Genomic DNA, 18,953 nt, shown 5'->3' on the forward strand with positions numbered 1-18,953 from the left:
CATTATTTCATGAACAATTTCCAGATCTTCTGTGTGGTTATGCTTGCTTGAGGTTTGAGGTGAAAACGTTGAAGCATATATTAGCCTGTGATTGAGAATTTTTTCTGCAGATGTTTTGTCTCCATTTTTTTAATTGAAAATTTAGTTTTCTCTTGCCCTTGCCTTTATTTTTTTTCCCTTTCCTTCCTGAATCAGTCAGTCAGTCTGAAATCCTCAGGCTGGGCAGTGCAGCATAGATTCACCTGGGGGAAAGAGAGCCACCATGGAACAGAGCCAGGTGAGGGAGGGTCACAAGACAGGGAAAGAAGACATTGGTCTAGGAGGCATCAGCATGGAACTCAGGCAGTGGGTGGAGGAGTCCACACAGGGGTGTAAGACCATACCAGTAACAGTGTCATATCCAGCAGGATGAGAATGGCATCCTTGGTGGCATAGACCATCAGAACCTGAGCACAGTGAGGAGGATATCCACACAGAGGGTGGCCTGACATTTTGTGTCAGCTCAGGTTGGGTGAAGGGACATTTACCCCAATCACCAGACTAATGTGGGGAGCCACAGCCTGAGCCACAGGAAGAGGGCAATAGATGGCATGGTATATCAGAGATCAAGAGAGGTGGGTCAGTGTTTCTGTGAGAGGCCAGCAGTAGCTGTGTAGAATTAGTTGCACACAGAGAAGATCAAATAAGAAAATGTATTAAAGATAGTGGGAGCTAGGGATGTCACTCTCAGGAAGAGGAGTTAGAAATATAGAAAGGAGGCTGGGGCACAGTGGCTCATGCCTGTAAGCACAGCACTTCGTGAGGCCGAGGTGGGTGGATCACTTGAGGTCAGGAGTTCAAGACCAGCCCAGCCAACATGTCAAAACCCTGTCTTTACTAAAAATACAAAAATTAGCCAAGCATTTTGGTGGCTGCCTGTAATCCCAGCTCCTTGGGAGTTGAGACAGGAGAATTGCTGGATCCCAGAGGCAGAGGTTACAGTGAGCCAAGATCACACAACTGCACTCCAGCCTGGGCAACAGAGCCAGACTCCATCTCAAAGAAAGAAAGAAAGAAATATGGAAAGGAGAAAATAGAGTGCATTCTCAAATTTGGTGTGGGATTGGAGCTATCAGTGTGAACTCATAGATTTCAATGTAGATAAGTACAGAAATAAACACAGATATAAATGTGCATTGCTTGTGCATATGCACAAACATGTATTTCCTGGCTCTGTCCACTGAGGAGGACCCGGAGAAGGAGTACCTCAACAACAATGAGCGTGCTGCCATGTGCTCTGCTGAGCCACTCCAGCTGACCCCAGAATTGGCTGCTTTTTCCATGGCTACCAGTATTTAAAGTTTGTTTGTGACCCTTTTCCTTGTTTTGATGCTGATGCAGAAATTTTTTAGTTTTATTGAGGTACAGTTAACAAGGTTAAATACAATATAGGTGTACAAACTTGATGTTTTGAAGATGCTAGTTTTTATGGTGCTTGACATTTACCCTGGAAGGTGGGGAATGTTAGCACCAGTTCACAGCTCAGGACACTGGGCTCAGAGAGGGGAAATGACCTGTTCATGGCCACACAGCAGTGAGAGGCAGAGCCAGGGATCAGACCGAGATCAGAGCTTTGTGCTCTGAGACTCTGAAGACAGGACAACAGAAAGCAAGGAGAAAGACAGCAATCCTTCAGAGTGGGTATGCGAGACCCAGGCCTTGCATGAGACACAAGGGGCAGGACACGGCAAGACAGAGCAGGGAATACAGAGCTCATGCCCTGGAGCTAGAGCCTGAGACTTCTGGGTCCATCTCAGAACATCTGGGAGCTGAGGAACCAGCTCTCCAGGGCATAGTAGTTGAGGCAGGGCTGGACATAGGCTGTGACCCAGACCTCAGAATCCTCCTTCTCTGCAGGGAACCACAGGACAGGGACAGTAGTATTGACAGGCAGAGGTTCAGCCTAATCTTAACCTCTTTTTTTGCTGTTATTAATTTTTTAATTTATAATTGACAAAAATTATACATAATTATGGGGTATAATGTTATATTTCAATGCATGTATATATAATATAATGACCAAATTGGGATATTCACCATATCCATCAGTTTAAACATTTATCATTTCTTTGCAGTGACAACATTCAAAATCTTGTTTTAAGAATCTTGAAATATACACTACATTGTTATTTGCTAAATGGCAGATAGATATATGAAAAATTGTCCAACATCACTAATTATCAGAGTAATGCAAACCTTCACCTCTTACTTGGCCCTTATCATCACCTGGTCGCCAACCCCACCCCGAGCTGGCAGCATTTCCCAGGAAGGGACTTTCAGAGGAGCCAGCTCTGCCTGGATTGGTCTTTGCAGTAGTTGGACCAGAGGAGAGAGTAAGGAAGACAAGACTGATGCCTCCTCAGCTCCTGCAGCTGTGATAACCTGAGGTCTGATAATCACCAGAGGATTGGGCTGGCAGCAAAATGCCCTCTCTCCCACCCCCTTGCCTGTGGAAACTCCCACGCCAGGCTGGTCTGGAGGAAAATGAGTCCTAGCTTCCATATGGGGCTCAAGGGCAAGGGACAGATGGGGTGTGAGGTGAGGATGAGGACTTGAGTTATGCTAACAGCTTCCAGTTTGGTCTCAGATTCTTAGAAGCCAAGTATAAGGACATAGCCCCCAGTGCAGCAGGGAGACAGGATCACAGGGCTTGGAGTTGGGGGGCTCCTCTCAGTCATAGGGATTGGGGAACAAGCTCTGAGCAACTAGATCCAGCCTGGTGAATTCCTGGAGAACGTGCTACCATTGCCATGACCACCACCAGCCAGGCTTCCATTACACCCAGTCCTGGGGAGGGTGCACTGTTTATTTACATAAAATGATGTAAATATGAATGATGCTCCCTGGATTTGGCCAATTGACAGGTCTTTGCCCCCAGCTTTCCTTCCTACAGCAGACATTGCTAATCAATAACAGTCTCTGCTCAGTCTGGAAGAGGGGCTCAGAGTCCTGCTCCACATGAGGCCTCAGATAAGCCCTACCCATTCCTCAGAGCTGGTATATGAAATGCCAAGTATCTGCCATCCTTTGCTCTGATCTGCTCTACTTGTCAGAGACTATGCAGAAAAGACCACTTCATTCCTTTATTGAGATAGGAATACACTCCGTCACAATGCAAGGTCCTGAGCGCAGCAAGATCTCCAGCTCGAGATGCAGCTGGTTGGCCGTGACTCTGTACTGGCCCTTGATGAACCCCTGGGAAGCACAGGCACGGCACCTCCAGTAGGCCTGGATGATGCAAACAGCATTTAGCACCTGGCAATAATGCCTGCGGATGCGCCACATGCGGGCCTGGGACTGCAGTGTGACTGCTGCCCACTCCTCCTGGGAGAAGACCTCCAGCACTGCCCGCCGCCTCTTCTCCAAAATCTTGGACAGCATCAGCCGCCACCAGCACTGAATGATGCAGGCTCTGAGGGTGACTGATGCACCAGGGTCCCCCGCCACCAGGCCTGGATCTTGATGGCTACCATATCTTTGTCAGAGAGCTTCTTTTGGGTTTCTGGGGGCTTTCAAGAAAAAAGAGGGACCTTCAGAGAATGCTCCCCACTGGCTTCAGCCCTGGGGTGTGTCAGGAAAGGCCCTGATTCCCTATCAGCAACTGTCCCTTTTTCTGGAATTCGGGAACACTGGGGAGGGCACTGGCTGGAACCAGAAGACCAGGTAGGTGTCCTGCCTCTGCCATCCTCTGGTTGATGGCCACAAGCACATCACCTTGCCCCTGGGTCTCAGGTCCCCATCATGGGGCACACCTGCCCAGTTTTCCATGGACCTAGTTGGCCAGCAAGGACACTGTGATACAGAATCAAAGGGTTACCATGTTCCACCCAGGTCTTACCCTTCCTTTCAGACCCCTCCCACCTGCCAGAGAAGTGACATCCTTTGCCAGCCCTGCCCTCTCATCCCTGACTCCAGCTCATAACCTCACCCTGTTCTTTCCCTCTATCATGTCTGAGGACTAAACCCTGATATTTTTTTTATCATGCCTGGATTCCTGTCTAAAGGGGTCTGGGGAGTCATGCCCTACAAACTATAAATTCTCATCAGATGGATTTGATTTAACTCTACATGTTGTGACTTACTTTCCAACCTGACCCTGGCATAATAACATTATGAGACAAGGAAGAAAAATACTTTATCCCAAAACATGTTTCTTTGCCAAATTTTGAAATGGCCCCCCAAAGCTGTTCTTTGTGAGGGAAAATTTGCATCTGTAAAGAATCCCTATTAACATAGCTAGATCATTTTCTTCCAGACCCACCCTCCCAATCCTGAAGAGATTAACTAAGGTCTGAAAGGGAAACATTCCTCATCTGTCATCTCTAAGGGCAGCCACTATAATACTTCAAAGGAACTTTGGTCTCCACAATTTTTTATCTTAACCTGAATGTTCCCTTTCTATGAATTCCAGGTCTTTAGACAAACTCAACCAATTGTCAGTCAGAAAATGTTTAAATTCACCTACAGCCTGAAAGCACTGCCCTTCCTCCACCACACCTCCCTCCCCACCCCGCCACTGCTTTGAGTTGTCCCTTCTGGACCAAACCAATGTATTTCTTAAATGTGTTTGATTGATGTTTCATGTCTCTCTAAAATGTACAAAACCAAGCTGCGCCTCTACCACCTCAGGCACATGTTCTCAGGACTTCCTGAGGGCTGTGTCATGGGCCATGGTCACTCATATTTGGCTCAGAATAAATCTCTTCATATTTTACAGAGTTCAACTCTTTTCGTCAACATGTTGTTAGGAACAAACAGTTCCTCTTCAAAAGATTTCACTCCCTTGTCCTTTGTTCTATTCTATAAGTAATCTTTCTTGCCTAACCTGCCAAGCTTGTAACCAACCTACACCGCCCTGCTTTAAGTCATTAGGTACAAACAGTTAACTTCCTACTTCTTTGTCCTGTTCTCAGCCTGTACCCAACATCCCTCCTTATTTAAAAAAATTGCTAAATCTAGCCAATTGGGAGCAGTTTAAATTGTGCAGTCTGACCCAAACCCACAGCAGGAGGACCCAGAAACAGGGACTGTGCTGGGAAATAAGAATGCCTTCTTTCCATCGTTCAGTGTTTTGCCACTGCCTTGTATACAAGAAGCACCCTTCTGCAAATGTGATTTTGCCTTGCTGAGAAATCCTTTGGTTGAGTGCTCATTTTCTTTGCGACTCCAAGCTCTTATTTCCAACAATTTTATAGTATTAAAAGTTCCCCTACCCCAAAGTTCTTCTTTTCTCCATCATCATTTTTCTTAACTTTTGCATTTTAAATCTTAATTCACAAACACCATATATGCACAAGCTCAAACATGTGCATGCACACACACACACACACGCACACACTTCTGAGTCCAGCTTCCTATATCATGGTCATTTCATTCCAAAAGCACAGCCCCCACATCCCCAGCCCCAACCCTGTGTGGTTTGGGAGGTCATACTTTTTCTAATTTCTCACTGGCATTGTCCACTGTCTGCATCTCGACCAGAGCTGGAGTTTTAGCCTGAAAAGGAAATGGGGAAAGAGCACTAACAAGATTGAGTTTATTTCTCTTCTTAGCTCAGCACCATGCAAAATACACTAGCCACAAGAACTAGGACATGGGATCAATTATATCCAAGTCAGGCCTCCTCCTACCTCTGCCTTCGACTTTGCTCCTAAGGACAAAGGGGTCGGTGTCTCCTTCTGCTGAGGCTCATCTCTTTTTGAGGGCTCCTTCGTCTTTGGGGGCTGCTTCTCCTCCTGCAATCAACATTAGGGGAAAGGCAAGAGTGAGGCTGCTGTTCCTCCCTCTCCATTCAGTATGGCAGGCATCCCCAACTTCCAGGACTTCTTACAGTCTTCAGTGTCAAGTGGTCCCTTCATCCTGAAGGATTTATGGGGACATCTCTAACAAGCTCGTGTGTCTGGCTTTGTCTTACCATTGGTCACACATGGATTGGGTATAGATGGTTCAAATCCCCTCAGGTCTGTGTTCATCCAGCCATAGCACAGGCAGGAAGGGTAGAGGAAGAAAGACCTGTGATGTCATAATGATACCTGTGACTCAGGTACCAGATGGCACCTACCAGGTGAGCCCCCTCCAAGGGAAAGAGGGAAAGACAAAAGCGCTGCCCATTATTTTCTGCCAGAAATGGCCAAAGCCCTGACTTCAAAGGAAAGATGCCAGAAATACTGGCCCATTTATGTAAAGGTTTATAAAAAGCCAGTAATTGGTAATAACATTTAATTGAAAACACTTGGCTGGGTGCAGTGGCTCATGCCTGTAATCCCAGCACTTTGGGAAGCCAAGGCAGACAGATCAACTGTGGTTAGGAATTCAAGACTAGCCTGCAAAACCACATGGGCGGAGCTGCTCAAGACCATGGGAACCGACCTCCTGCATCGGCATGACCTGGATATGAGACAGGAAGTCAAAGGAGATCATTTTGGAGCCTTAAGATTTAACTGCCCCACTAGATTTCTGATTTGCATGGGGCCTGTAGCCCTTTGTTTTGACCAATCTCTCCCATTTAGAATAGCTGTATTACTCAGTACCTGCACCCCTGTTGTATCTAGGAAGTAACTAACATGCTTTTGATTTTACAGGCTCATAAGCAGAAGGGACTTCCTTTGTCTCAGATAAGACTTTGGACTGTGGACTTTTGAGTTAATGCTGAAATGAGTTGAGACTTAGGGGGGACTGTTGGGAAGGCATGATTGGTTTTGAAATGTGAGAACATAAAATTTGGGAGGGGCCAGGGGCAGAATATGGTTTGGCTCTTTTCCCCACTCAAATCTCATCTTGAATTGTAACTCCCACAATTCCCACGTGTCATGGAAGAAACATGGTGGGATGTGATTGAATCATGGGGATGGATCTTTCCTTGGGATAGTGCATGAGTCTCACAAGATCTGATGGTTTTTAAAATGGGAGTTTGCCTACACAAGCTCTCTTTGCCTGCTGCCATCCATGTAAGACATGACTTGCTTCTCAATGTCCACCATGATTATGAGGCTTCCCCAGTCACATGGAACTATAAGTCCAATTAAACCTCTTTTTTTTTTTTTTGTAAATTGCCCAGTCTTGGGTATGTCTTTTTCAACAGCATGAAAGTGTACTAATAGAGGGTGTGACAGGGAAGGTGTGATATGTGCACATTTGAGAAGGATAATAGGGTACAAGCCCTTGTTGTAACACCAGTCAGTTTTTTACTTTCCCCAACTCCCAGCACTCCCCCACACCTCCCCACAGCCCAACACAACACACACACATAGTCATGATAGCCTTGTGCTTCATTATCTGGAAGAATAATCCCCAACCTCCTCACAACCTAAGTAGTGGACACCAGCTTTTTGAGAAATAAGAAGACAGAAAAGGCCAGGTATGGTGGCTCACACACACCTGTAATCCCAGCACTTTGGGAGGCCAAGGCGGGTGGATCACTTGAGCCCAGGAATTTAAGATCAGCCTGGGCAACATGGCAAAACCCTGTATCTACAACAAATACAAAAATTAGCCAGGCATGGTGATATGTGTCTGTAGTCCCAGCTACCTGGGAGACAGAAGCAGAAAAAATCGCCTGTGCCCAGGGAGCTCGAGGCTGCAGTGAGCCATGATCATACCATTGCACTACAACCTGGATGACAGAGTGAGACCCAGTCTTAAAAAAAAGAGAGATAGAAAAATTAAATCCAAAATCTAATTACATATCAGAATATATGGGGTAACCCACATCGTGTAAAGAACAAAAAGCCCTGGCAACATTGAGAGAGGAAATGAGACAATATAAGGCAGGTCTGGACGTGGATGGGCTTCCCTCCAGAGGAGCCAGAAAGGAGGAAGAAATGCCACTTCATGGGAATGTCAGAGGGCTCCACCTCCAGTCAGGATGCAGAGGGTCACAAAATACTCCCATAGCAACTGCACAATAAGGAAACACCTGACAAACTTAAAATATGGCATAGCAGTAGGTATGGAGCATCTAAATAAACTGAATTCTAGAGTAGGACTGTCCCTCTCTAGTTGCACAGGGGTTAGTGGCCAATTTCATGCCTGTGGATATGTGCCAAATCTCTGGACACAGGGGCCTGCAGGAGTGAGCCTGCCATATGCAGAGAAATGCTGCTGTGATGGGGAGAAACCAGCTGAACTTTCAATGGCTGCATGTGAGCTGTGAGGCAACTTGGAATCTGGGAAAGCCACAGACACACAGAAACACACACACACACACACACACACACACACACACACACACAGAGTTTTCTGCTGCCATCATTCCCTCCAATGGGACCTTTTCTGCTGGATCTGCAGCAGCAAAGGGAGCCAGGGGCTGGCCTGGACAGCAGAGAGAGCTTTCTCAAGTCTCACAGTGCTAAGATTCCACATTTTTGCTGAAGAAAGGAGTCTGAGCCCATTCTCAAGACATTTGAAACTGACGGAAATGCAAACCAACCAAAGTGTCAACACAGCCCCAACCTAACTGAACTCTTGATTAGTTGAAAAATGGCCTACCCTAGCCTCTACCGCTTTTATCCAGTGTTTGCATAAAATCTTAAGAAGGAGACACTTGAAGAGCAGAAAAATGTAATCTGTAATCAAAAGGAAAAAAGGAATAGAAGCATACTCACAGATGATTCATATATTAGTATTAGCGAAGACTTTGAAACAGCAAATATCATATAAATATACATATAACAGTAAAAGTATTTAGAGGTAAAGGTAGAAAAAAATGAAAAAAGGGATAGAGAATTTTGGCAGACAAATGAAAGCTCTAAAAAACGGAATAAAAAATGCAATTTTTTTTTTTCTATTTAGAGAAACAGGGTCTTGTTATATCAGCCACCTTGGTCTCAAACTCCTGAGCTTAAGAAATACTCCTGCCTCAGCCTCCTGAGTAGCTGGAACTATAGGCACGTGCCACCATGCCCAGTTCTGAAATTCTAAAACTGAAAAATACAATGCCCAAAATGAATAGTTCACTAGAGAGAGTAACAAAAGAAAGGATTATTCAAACTCAAAGGCAGATCAAAAAATTATACAAACATGATAAAGACAAAGAAAACTACATATAGGTACAACAATAAAACTGATTTAAAAATCAAGGGAAAAGAAAATTGCTTTAAAATCCAGGTGGTTCACTCTTATAATCCCAGCACTTTGGGAGGCTGAGGCGAGCAGATCACTTGAGATCAGGAGTTCGAGACCAGCCTGGCCAACAAGGTGGGAAAACACAACTCTACTAAAAATACAAAAATTAGCTGGGTGTGATGGCATGTGCCTGTAATCCCAGGTACTCAGAGGCTGAGGCATGAGAATTGCTTGAACCTGGGAGGCAGAGTTTGCAATGAGCCAAGATTGCACCACTGGGCTCCATTCTGAGTGACGAGTAAGACTCCATCTCAAAAAAAAAAAAAGAAAAAGAACAAAAAAATAAACCAGAGGTGGCTAGGTGTGGTGGCTCATAGCCTGTAATCCAGCACTTTGGGAGGCTGAGGCAGGTAGACTGCTTGAGGCCAGAAGTTCAAGACCAACCTGGCCAACATGGCAAAACCCCTTCTCTACTAAAAATACAAAAATTAGCCCGGCATGGTGGTGCATGCCTGTAATCCCAGCTACTTGGGAGGCACGAAAATCACTTGATCCCAGGAGGTGGAGATTGCAAGATCATCTTTTTAAATTTCTTTAAAATACCATTGAGTCCGGTGCTGGCAAGATGAAGTAAGTACACTATAGAAAATTTTTCCAGTGATTACAATGGAAAACCCTGGACAGAATACAAAAAGCAACTAGACTTGGAAAAGCGAACAATAGCACACAGATTGGGGAAGAAAGTCAAATGTGAAGGACTATCAGTTCCAGTTTCCAAGTCAAAAATGCAGAACTGCACACAAGTGTAGACAATAAATAATCCAAAAGAAAGTTCTTATTTTGGGTCAGAGGATCAGAAAAAGACACTTCCTCTTTTTGGACAGCATCCCTACTCCTCTCTGTGTTTCCTCTTGGCCCTACCCCAAGCCAGGCCCAGTCACAGAACCACACTGTCACAGTGGTGGTGCTATGGGCACATGAAAACTCATCTCCCTGGCTAGAGGAAACATCCAAAGGGATGGGACCCCTGTAGTCTGAACAAAGTCATTTGTTTCTCATTTATTTTGCCACTTCGCCCTGAAGGCAGCTCTAGTCACATGAAACTGCATAGAAGTGTGGTTGGTGGTCTAAAACTCTGACACAAATCCATATTTCTGGCCAGAGGAATCAAGAACATAATCTCTAGGAGTGGAAGAATGAGGAAAGCCCAGAAAATATGGGAAAAGGAATCCCATAATTCTGTGTATAACAAACACATGTCTCAGCCTCATGCCTTAGCTGTACATTATAAATCAAAAATAAAATTCTAAACCACTCAACTACCTGAATGGACCCCTCCTCTTGGCCAAGGGCACTCCAGAGTTAACCTGTAAGACTAGTTCAGGCCAGATAGCAAGTGGGAGTCAGGCATGCCTCAATGCTATTAATATCAACACAGACCTTAAGAATGACAGAACATACACTTTAAGTCTGATAAGAAACACATACAATCCATTTTCTCTGAAGCCTGCTACCTGGGGTCTCCATCTGCATAATAAACCCTTGATTTCTGCAACCTTTTATCATAACTCAGACATTCCTTTCTATTGATTCCAAGTCTTTACATAATAACTCAACCAATTGGCAATCAGAAAAATCTTTAAATCTGCCTATGACCTGGAAGCCTTCACTTCCAGTTGTCCCGCCTTTCCAGGCCACACCAGTGTACATCTTACATGTATTGATTGATGTCTTATGACTCCCTAAAATGTATAAAGCCAAGTTATAGGCCAACCACCTTGGGCACATGTCATTAGGGCTTCCTGAGGCTGTGTCACAGCATGTCCTTAACCTTGGAAAAATCAACTCCTAAACTGAGATTTGTCTCAGATACTTTTGGTTTACAGCATCCTTTGAAAAATAAACCACAACAAAAACCACTGCTAGGTCCCAAACTAACCCCTATGTCGCAAATGCAAGGCAGACCCAAACAGCATGTAAGAGGCTTTGAAAACTGACACTGACATTAGAATCATCATCCACAGAAAGCAAGACAAAGCCTCTGGTCTTTATTTAGCTGATTTATCTGCTTAAATAAAAGTAAACATTGTCCAGAGATGTAACATTTAAACTGTGTAGGATGCAATAAAAAATTACTCAATGTATGAAGAGCCAGGAAAATCTGATTCATTCTCAAGGGAAAAGACAATCAGTTCTTGCTATTCCCAAGTCACTCAGATGTTGGAAGCAGTTATTGTAACGATTATCCATGAAGCTGTTGGATACAGTGAGTTCCTCTTCAAAGGTTCCACTTGTTCAAGTCCCTCATTCTTTTTTCTCTATTTTCAAAGCCTAACTTCCTTGATCTTTGCGCCACCTTGCCCCTAGTTACAGTAAACAACCTTCCAACCATTCCCAATCTGTAACCCACATCTGTTCCTTATTTGTGCCCTTAGTTCTGAAACTACTCTTCCTGCTGCTATAGCCCCCACCCCTGCTCCAACTGAAGTAGCCAATCGGGCTCATACTAGATTGTGTGGTCCAACTCCAGCCAATGGGGACCAGATACAGTACCAGGGACTAACTGCATTAAGGATAAAAACCTCTTCCCTTCTTTGTCTGGTGTGCTCTCACAGCAGCCAGAAGAGCAAGCAGCACAATTCTGCAGAAGGTAAATTTGCCTTGCTGAGAAATCCTTTGTTTAAGTGCTCATTTCCTTTGCAACTCCAAGCTGTTTTTTCCCACAAAGCAAAGGTGAATCCTTTATAAGTGACTGGAAAGATAGGAGCTCTAAGCAGAGAAGTAAAATAAAATGAAAATATAACCAGGGCCTTGCCTTCCCTCTCCCTCAGGAGGGCAGGTAGGTCCACCAAAAATTTAAAAATAAAGAAATACAACTGAATCAAAAGTTTAGAACTGTAAAATACAGTCAATATCTGACATAAAGAATCCACTGACAGGCTCACTGGAAGAACGTTGATGACAGAAAATCAGTCAGTGAATATAGAGCAATTGAAATTAGCTAATCTAAACAACAGAGAAATAAAGATTGGAAAAAATAATAAAGAGAGCCCCAGAGAACTGTGGAACAGTATCAAAAGTCTCACATTCATGTTATTGAAGACCTAGAAGGAAAGGAGAAAGAAATTGGTCCAAAAAAATCATTTGAAGAAATAAGGCTAAAAATTTCCCAAATTTGGTAAAAGGCATAAATCTACAGATTTAAGAATCTCAGCAAACACCCAAAAGGATATAATCAAAGAAAACCATGCCCAGATACATTATAATCAAACTGTTGACAACCAAAGACAAAAAAAAAAAAGAAAGAAAGAAAAGAAAAGAAAAGAAAAAACACCTTTAAAACACCCAGAGAAAAAATGATGCATTACTTATAGGGAAATAATGATTCAAATGACTGAATTCCTCATCAGAAATCATGAAGACCTGAAGACAGTGGAAAAACATCTTTAAAATGCTTAAAGAGAACTGTCGCCTGGAATTCTATATCCAGGAAAAAAATCATTTTGGAATAATGGTTATATGAAGACATTCTCAGATGAAAGAAATAAGAGAATTCATTGCCAGCAGAACTGTTCCTAAAGAAATGCTAAAGGAAGTTAGGAAGAAGAGAAATAATACCAGAGAGAAACATGGAACTTCAGGAATGAAGAAAATACAACAGAAATGGTTATCTAGGTAAACATAATAGACTAAAAGAAGTAGTCTTTTAAATTATTTAGAATATGTTTCACTGTTGTTATAGCATTGTCTGGTGGGACTTTCAAAGTATGCAAATGAAATACACATAGCAACTATTACATAAGAGGGGAAAATAAAGGGACTTGTTTGGTTGTAAAGTTTCTATATTTTATTGAAGAGATGAAGTTTCAATTCTAATAGGTTGTGAAGGTATGCTATATGTATAAATATGTAGTCATCTGAGAAAAAACACTAAAAACACAAAGATACATATTCAAAAACCCAAAATGTAAATTAAAATGAAACACTAGGGGCCAGGCGTGGTGGCTCACGCCTGTAATCCCGCACTTTGGGAGGTGGAGGCGGGCAGATCATGAGGTCAAGAAATTGAGACCACTCCGGCCAACATGGTGAAACCCCATCTCTACTAAAAATGCAAAAAACTGACCAGACTTGGTGGCAGGCGCCTATAGTCCCAGCTACTTGGGAGGCTGAGGCAGGAGAATTGCATGAACCTGGGAGGTGGAAGTTACAGTGAGCCAAAATTGCACCACTGCATTCCAGCCTGGCGACAGAGTGAGACTTCATCTCAAAAAAGAAAAGAAAAGAAAAGAAAAAAGAAACACTAAAAAAAAAAAAAAGGAACACATTTCAATAACCCAAAAGAAAAAGAAATCAGGAATGGAAAACAGAAGGAAAAAACAAATAACAGAGGAAACTCACAGAAAACAAATGACAAACTGTAGTCTTAAATGATATCAATAATAATATTAGTTCAGGCACAGTGGCTCATGCCTGTAATCTCAGCACCTTGGGAGGCCAAGGCGAGCAGATCACCTGAGGTCAGAAGTTCAAGACCAGCCTGGCCAACATAGAGAAATTCCGTCTCTACTAAAAACACAAAAATTAGCTGGGCATGGTGGCATGCACCTGTAATCCCAGCTACTTGGGAGGCTGAGGCAAAAGAATCACCTGAACCCGAGAGGCAGAAGTTGTGATGAGCCAAGATTGTGGCACTGCACTCCTTCCTGGGCAACAGAGCAAGAGACTCTGTCTCAAAACAATATTATTATTATTACATGTAAACAGTATAAATACACCAATTAAAAGAGAGGTAGTAACATATTGGCTTTTTAAAAAAAGACAAACTGTGTGCTCTATATAAAAATCTATTTAAAATGTAATTATATAGGCATGTTAAAATTAAAACAAGTACTTAATACACAATGAAAATAGTTAAAATTGTAAATTTTGTGTTTCTTTTACCTCAATAAAAAAAAATTAAGTAAAAGGACGGGACTTGCATTTCTGGCCAAGATGGAGTAACAGTAACTGAATTTACTCTCCCATCTGAAACAACCAAAAACTAGACAAAATCTAGAAAACAATGATTTTTAAGATTCTAGAGAGTATAAGATTTTTCCAAGATGACACTGTAGGACCAACTCAGGATTGCAGCTCCCAGTGAAAGTGCAGAAGGTGAGTGGATGCTGCATTTCCAGACGGATCTTTATTGCCCACAGACCAGGAGATTCCCAGGTGTAAGAGCCCCATGGGCCACCAGAGCAGCTGTTTGGGCCGGCGCAGCTGTTTGGCCCGGGGCCACAGCACAGTGGCACTCCGTACAAAATACACTGGTTTGGTTGCCCTGTTAAACTGGCAATTGGAGATTTTGGAAGGCAGATTAGCACATTCATCTGATTAAACGGGACTTAAACAGAAAGCCAGGCCAGGAGATTCCCAGGCAGCAATGTTGTTCCAGCCAGCGCAGTGGGTCACTGCACAGGAAATCACACAGATCCTGGCACCCTTTCAGCAGGTGACTGGAACACCTGGGAGAGAGTCAACCATTCAACTTAAAAAAAAAAGGGGGGCTCTGAGGCAGGGAGCCAGGTGATCAGGCTCGGCGGGCCCCACCCCCACAAAAACAAACAAAACAGCAATTGGAAACGCTCAGGGTTGAGAGTTTTACGGCAAGCACAGCAGAACCCAGGACAGTGCAGCTTGATGGGGGAGGGGCGTCCGCCATTACTGAGGCACTCGACCCCTACGGAGGTCCTCTGCCATTGCTGATGCAGTCTGCCATTGCCGAGACAACCCACCATAACAGAGAGAGTTCACCACTACAGAGTCAGGCCACCATCACCACGGCAGCTCTAACCACACCCATATAAACAGGACTACAAGGAATTACACATGGCAGCAGGGCAGAGCCCACAACAGCAGGGCAGAGCCCATGGGAGCAGGGCAGAGCGCACGACAGTAGGACGGAGCCCAGGGCAACAGGGCATAGCCCACAGCAGCTCAGCATAGCCACTACAGGCAGGCAGTGATTAGACTACCTGCTTGCTGAGCAGGACAGTGCAACAGATATTCATAAATAAAGCCCTAACTCCCTGGGACAGAGCACCTGAGGAAGAAAAGGGGCTTTATGAGTTCTGCTGCAGCAGACTTAAACGTACCTGCCTAGCAGCCCTGAGTAAACAACAGAGCTCGCAGCTCAGCACTTGAGCTCCTATAAAGTACAGATTGTCTCCTCAAGTATAAAGTACAGACAGTCTCCTCAAGCAGCTCCATACTCTTTGGTATATCCAAAGAGTCACCTCACAAAGGACTCATCAGACTGAAATTTGGCAGGCATCATTCAGGGACAAAGATAGCAGAAGAAGAAACTGGTAGCAACCCTCATGGTTCCACAGCTCCTACAGGTGTACCCCAGGCAAGCAGGGCCTGAAGTGGACATAGGCAGTTCTACAGCAGAGGGGCCAGACTGTTAGAAGGAAAACTAAGAAACAGAAATACTTCATCATCAACAATCTGGACGTCCACTCAGAGACCCAACTGGAAAATCAGCAACTACTCAGACAACAGGTGGATAAATCCACAAAGGTGGGAAGAACCCAGCGCAAAAAGGAGAAAAACACCCAAAACCAGAACACCTCGCCTCCCACAAGGGACCACAACTCCTCACCAGCAAGGGAACAAAACTGGACAGAGAATGAGTGTGATGAAATAACAGAATCAGACTTCAGAAGGTGGGTAATGAGAAAATTCCCTGAGCTAAAAGAACATGTTCTAACTCAATGCAAAGAAACTAAGAACCTTGAAGAAAGATTTGAGGAAATGATAACAAGAATGGACAACTTAGAGAGGAACATGAGTGAATTGAAGGAGGTGAAAAACACAACATGAGACCTTCACCAAGCATGCACAAGTCTCAACAGCCGAACTGACCAAGTAGAAGAAAGGATATCAGAAGTCAAAGATCAACTCAATGAAATAAAACAAGAAGCCAAGATTAGAGAAAAAGGTGCAAAAATGAATGAACAATGTCTCCAAGAAATGTGGGACTATGTGAAGAGACCTAATCTACATTTGATAGGTGTACCAGAATGTGATGAAGAGAATGAATCCAAGCTGGAAAATACTCTTCAGGATATTATCTAGGAAAATTTCCCCACCCTAGCAAGGCAGGCCAATATTCAAGTACAGGAAATACAGAGAACACCACAAAGATATTCCACAAGAAGAGCAACCCCAAAGCACATAATCGTCAGATTTACCAGGGTTGAAATGAAGAAGGAAATGCTATGGGCAGCCAGAGAGAAAGGTCGGGTCACCCACAAAGTGAAGCCCATCAGACTCACAGTAGATCTCTCGGCAGAAACCCTACAAGCCAGAAGAGAGTGGGGGCCAATATTCAACATCCTTAAAGAAAAGAACTTTCAACCCAGAATTTCATATCCAGCCAAACTGAGCTTCATAAATGAAGGAAAAATAAAATCCTTTGCAAATAAGCAAGTACTAAGAGATTTTGTCACCACCAGGCCTGCTTTACAAGAGCTCCTGAAAGAGGCACTATACATAGTGTACCAGCCTTTCCAAAAACATACCAAATGCTAAAGAGCATCAATAAAATGAAGAATCTGCATCAACTAACGGGCCAAACAGCCAGCTAGCATCAAAATGGCAGTATCAAATTCACACATAACAATATTAACCCTAAATGTAAATGGGTTAAGTGCACCAATCAAAAGACACAGACTGGCAAATTGGATAAAAAGCTAAAACTCATCGATGTGCTGTATCCAGGAAACCCATCTCACATGCAAGGATACACAAAGGCTCAAAATAAATGGATGGAGGAAGATTTACCAAGCAAATGAAGAGCCAAAAAAATCAGGAGTTGCAATTCTCGTCTCTGATAAAATAGACTTTAAAGGAACAACGATTAAAAGAGACAAAGAAGGTCATTACATAATGGTAAAAGGATCGATACAACAAGAAGAGCTAACTATCCTAAATATATATGGCCCCAATACAGGAGCACCCAGATATATAAGGCAAGTTCTTAATGACTTACAAAGAGACTTAGACTCCCACACAATAATAGTGGGAGACTTTAACACTCCACTGTCAATATTAGACAGAACAACAAGACAGAAAATTAACAAGGATATCCAGGACTTGAACTCACACCTGGAACAAGCAAACCTGATAGACATTTACAGAACTCTCCACCCCAAATCCACAGAATATACATTCTTCTCAGCACCACATCACACCTACTCTAAAATTGACCACATAATTGGAAGTAAAGCACTCTCAGCAAATGCAAAACAACTGAAATCATAACAAACAGTGTCTCAGACCATAGTGCAATCAAATTAGAACTGAGAATTCAGAAACTAACTCAGAACCGCACAGTTTCATGGAAACTGAACAACTGGCTCTTGAATGTTGAATGGATAAACAATGAAATGAAGGCAGAAATAAAGAAGTTTTTCGAAAGCAATGAGAACGAAGACACAACATACCAGAATCTCTGGGACACATTTAAAGCAGTCTCTAGAGGAAAACATATAGCATAAATACCCACATGAGAAGAGTGGAGAGATCCAAAATTGACACCCTATCGTCAAAATTGAAAGAGCTAGAGGAGCAAGATCAAAAAAACTCAAAACCTAGCAGAAGGCAAGAAATAACTAAGATCAGAGCAGAACTGAAGGAGATAGAGACACGAAAAACCCTTCAAAAAATCAATAAATCCAAGAGGTGGTTTTTTGAAAAGATAAACAAAATAGACAGACCGCTAGCAGACTCACAGTCGAATTCTACCAGACACACAAAGAGGAGCTGGTACCATTCCTTCTGAAACTATTCCAAATAATCCAAAAAGAAGGAATCCTTCCCAAATCATTTTATGAGACCCACATCATCCTGATACCAAAACCTGGCAGAGACTCAACAAGAAAAGAAAACTTCAGGCCAATATCCATGATGAACATAGATGCAAAAATCTTCAATAAAATACTGGCAAGCCAATTGCAACAGCACATCAAAAAGCTTATCCACCATGATCAAGTAGGATTCATCCTGGGGATGCAAGGCTGCTTCAACATACGCAAGTCTATAAACGTAATTCACCACATAAACAGAACTAAAAACAAAAACCACATGATTATCTCAATTGATGCAGAGAAGGCCTTTGACAAAATTCAACAGCCCTTTATGCTAAAATCCCTCACAAACTCGGTATTGATGGAACGTATCTCAAAGTAATAAAAGCTATTTATGACAAACCAACAGCCAATATCATACTGAATGGGCAAAAACTGGAAGCATTCCCTTTGAAATCCTGCACTAGACAAGGATGCCCTCTTTCATCACTCCTATTCAATATAGTACTGGAAGTTCTAGCCAGAGCAATCAGGCAAGAAAAAGAAATAAAGGGTATTCAAATAGGAAAGGAGGAAGCCAAATTGTCTCTATTTGCAGACGACATGATAGTATATCTAGAAGACCTCATCGTCTCAGCCCAAAAACTCCTAAAACTGATAAGCAAATTCAGCAAAGTCACAGGATATAAAGTAAAGGTACGGGTAGTCTTCAAGATGGCGGGGAGCAGCTCGGGGTTGCAGCAGCTCGGGGTTGCGGCTCTCAGTGAATGCTCACAGGGTGAGTTCAAGCCTCATTTTCAGACGGATCTTTGTTGCCCACAGAACGGGGGGATTCCCAGGTGGAGGAGAGACATGGAGCCGCAGCTGTTTTGGCCAGCACTGCCGTTGCCGCTGGCGCAGCAGCGCAGCGGCACTCCGCACAAGGTGCACTGGTCTGAATGCCCTGTTAAACCAGCAATCTGAGATTTGGGAGGGCAGATTAGCATATCCATC

At 43.4% G+C, this 18,953-nt stretch overlaps 1 protein-coding gene across 1 annotated transcript; it reads right to left on the reverse strand.

The window, feature by feature from the left end:
• Positions 1-1,393: 1,393 nt before the first annotated feature.
• IQCF1 (IQ motif containing F1) lies at positions 1,394-6,013 on the reverse strand. Its single transcript, XM_035275691.3, is given in 5 exon segments — positions 1,394-3,458; positions 3,461-3,548; positions 5,473-5,535; positions 5,670-5,774; positions 5,954-6,013. Coding segments are annotated over 5 exon segments (603 nt in total). The 5' UTR covers positions 5,957-6,013; the 3' UTR covers positions 1,394-3,114.
• Positions 6,014-18,953: the final 12,940 nt, after the last annotated feature.

Source organism: Callithrix jacchus, chromosome 15 (assembly GCF_049354715.1).
Source record: "Callithrix jacchus isolate 240 chromosome 15, calJac240_pri, whole genome shotgun sequence".
NCBI classification, from domain to species: Eukaryota; Metazoa; Chordata; class Mammalia; order Primates; family Cebidae; genus Callithrix; species Callithrix jacchus.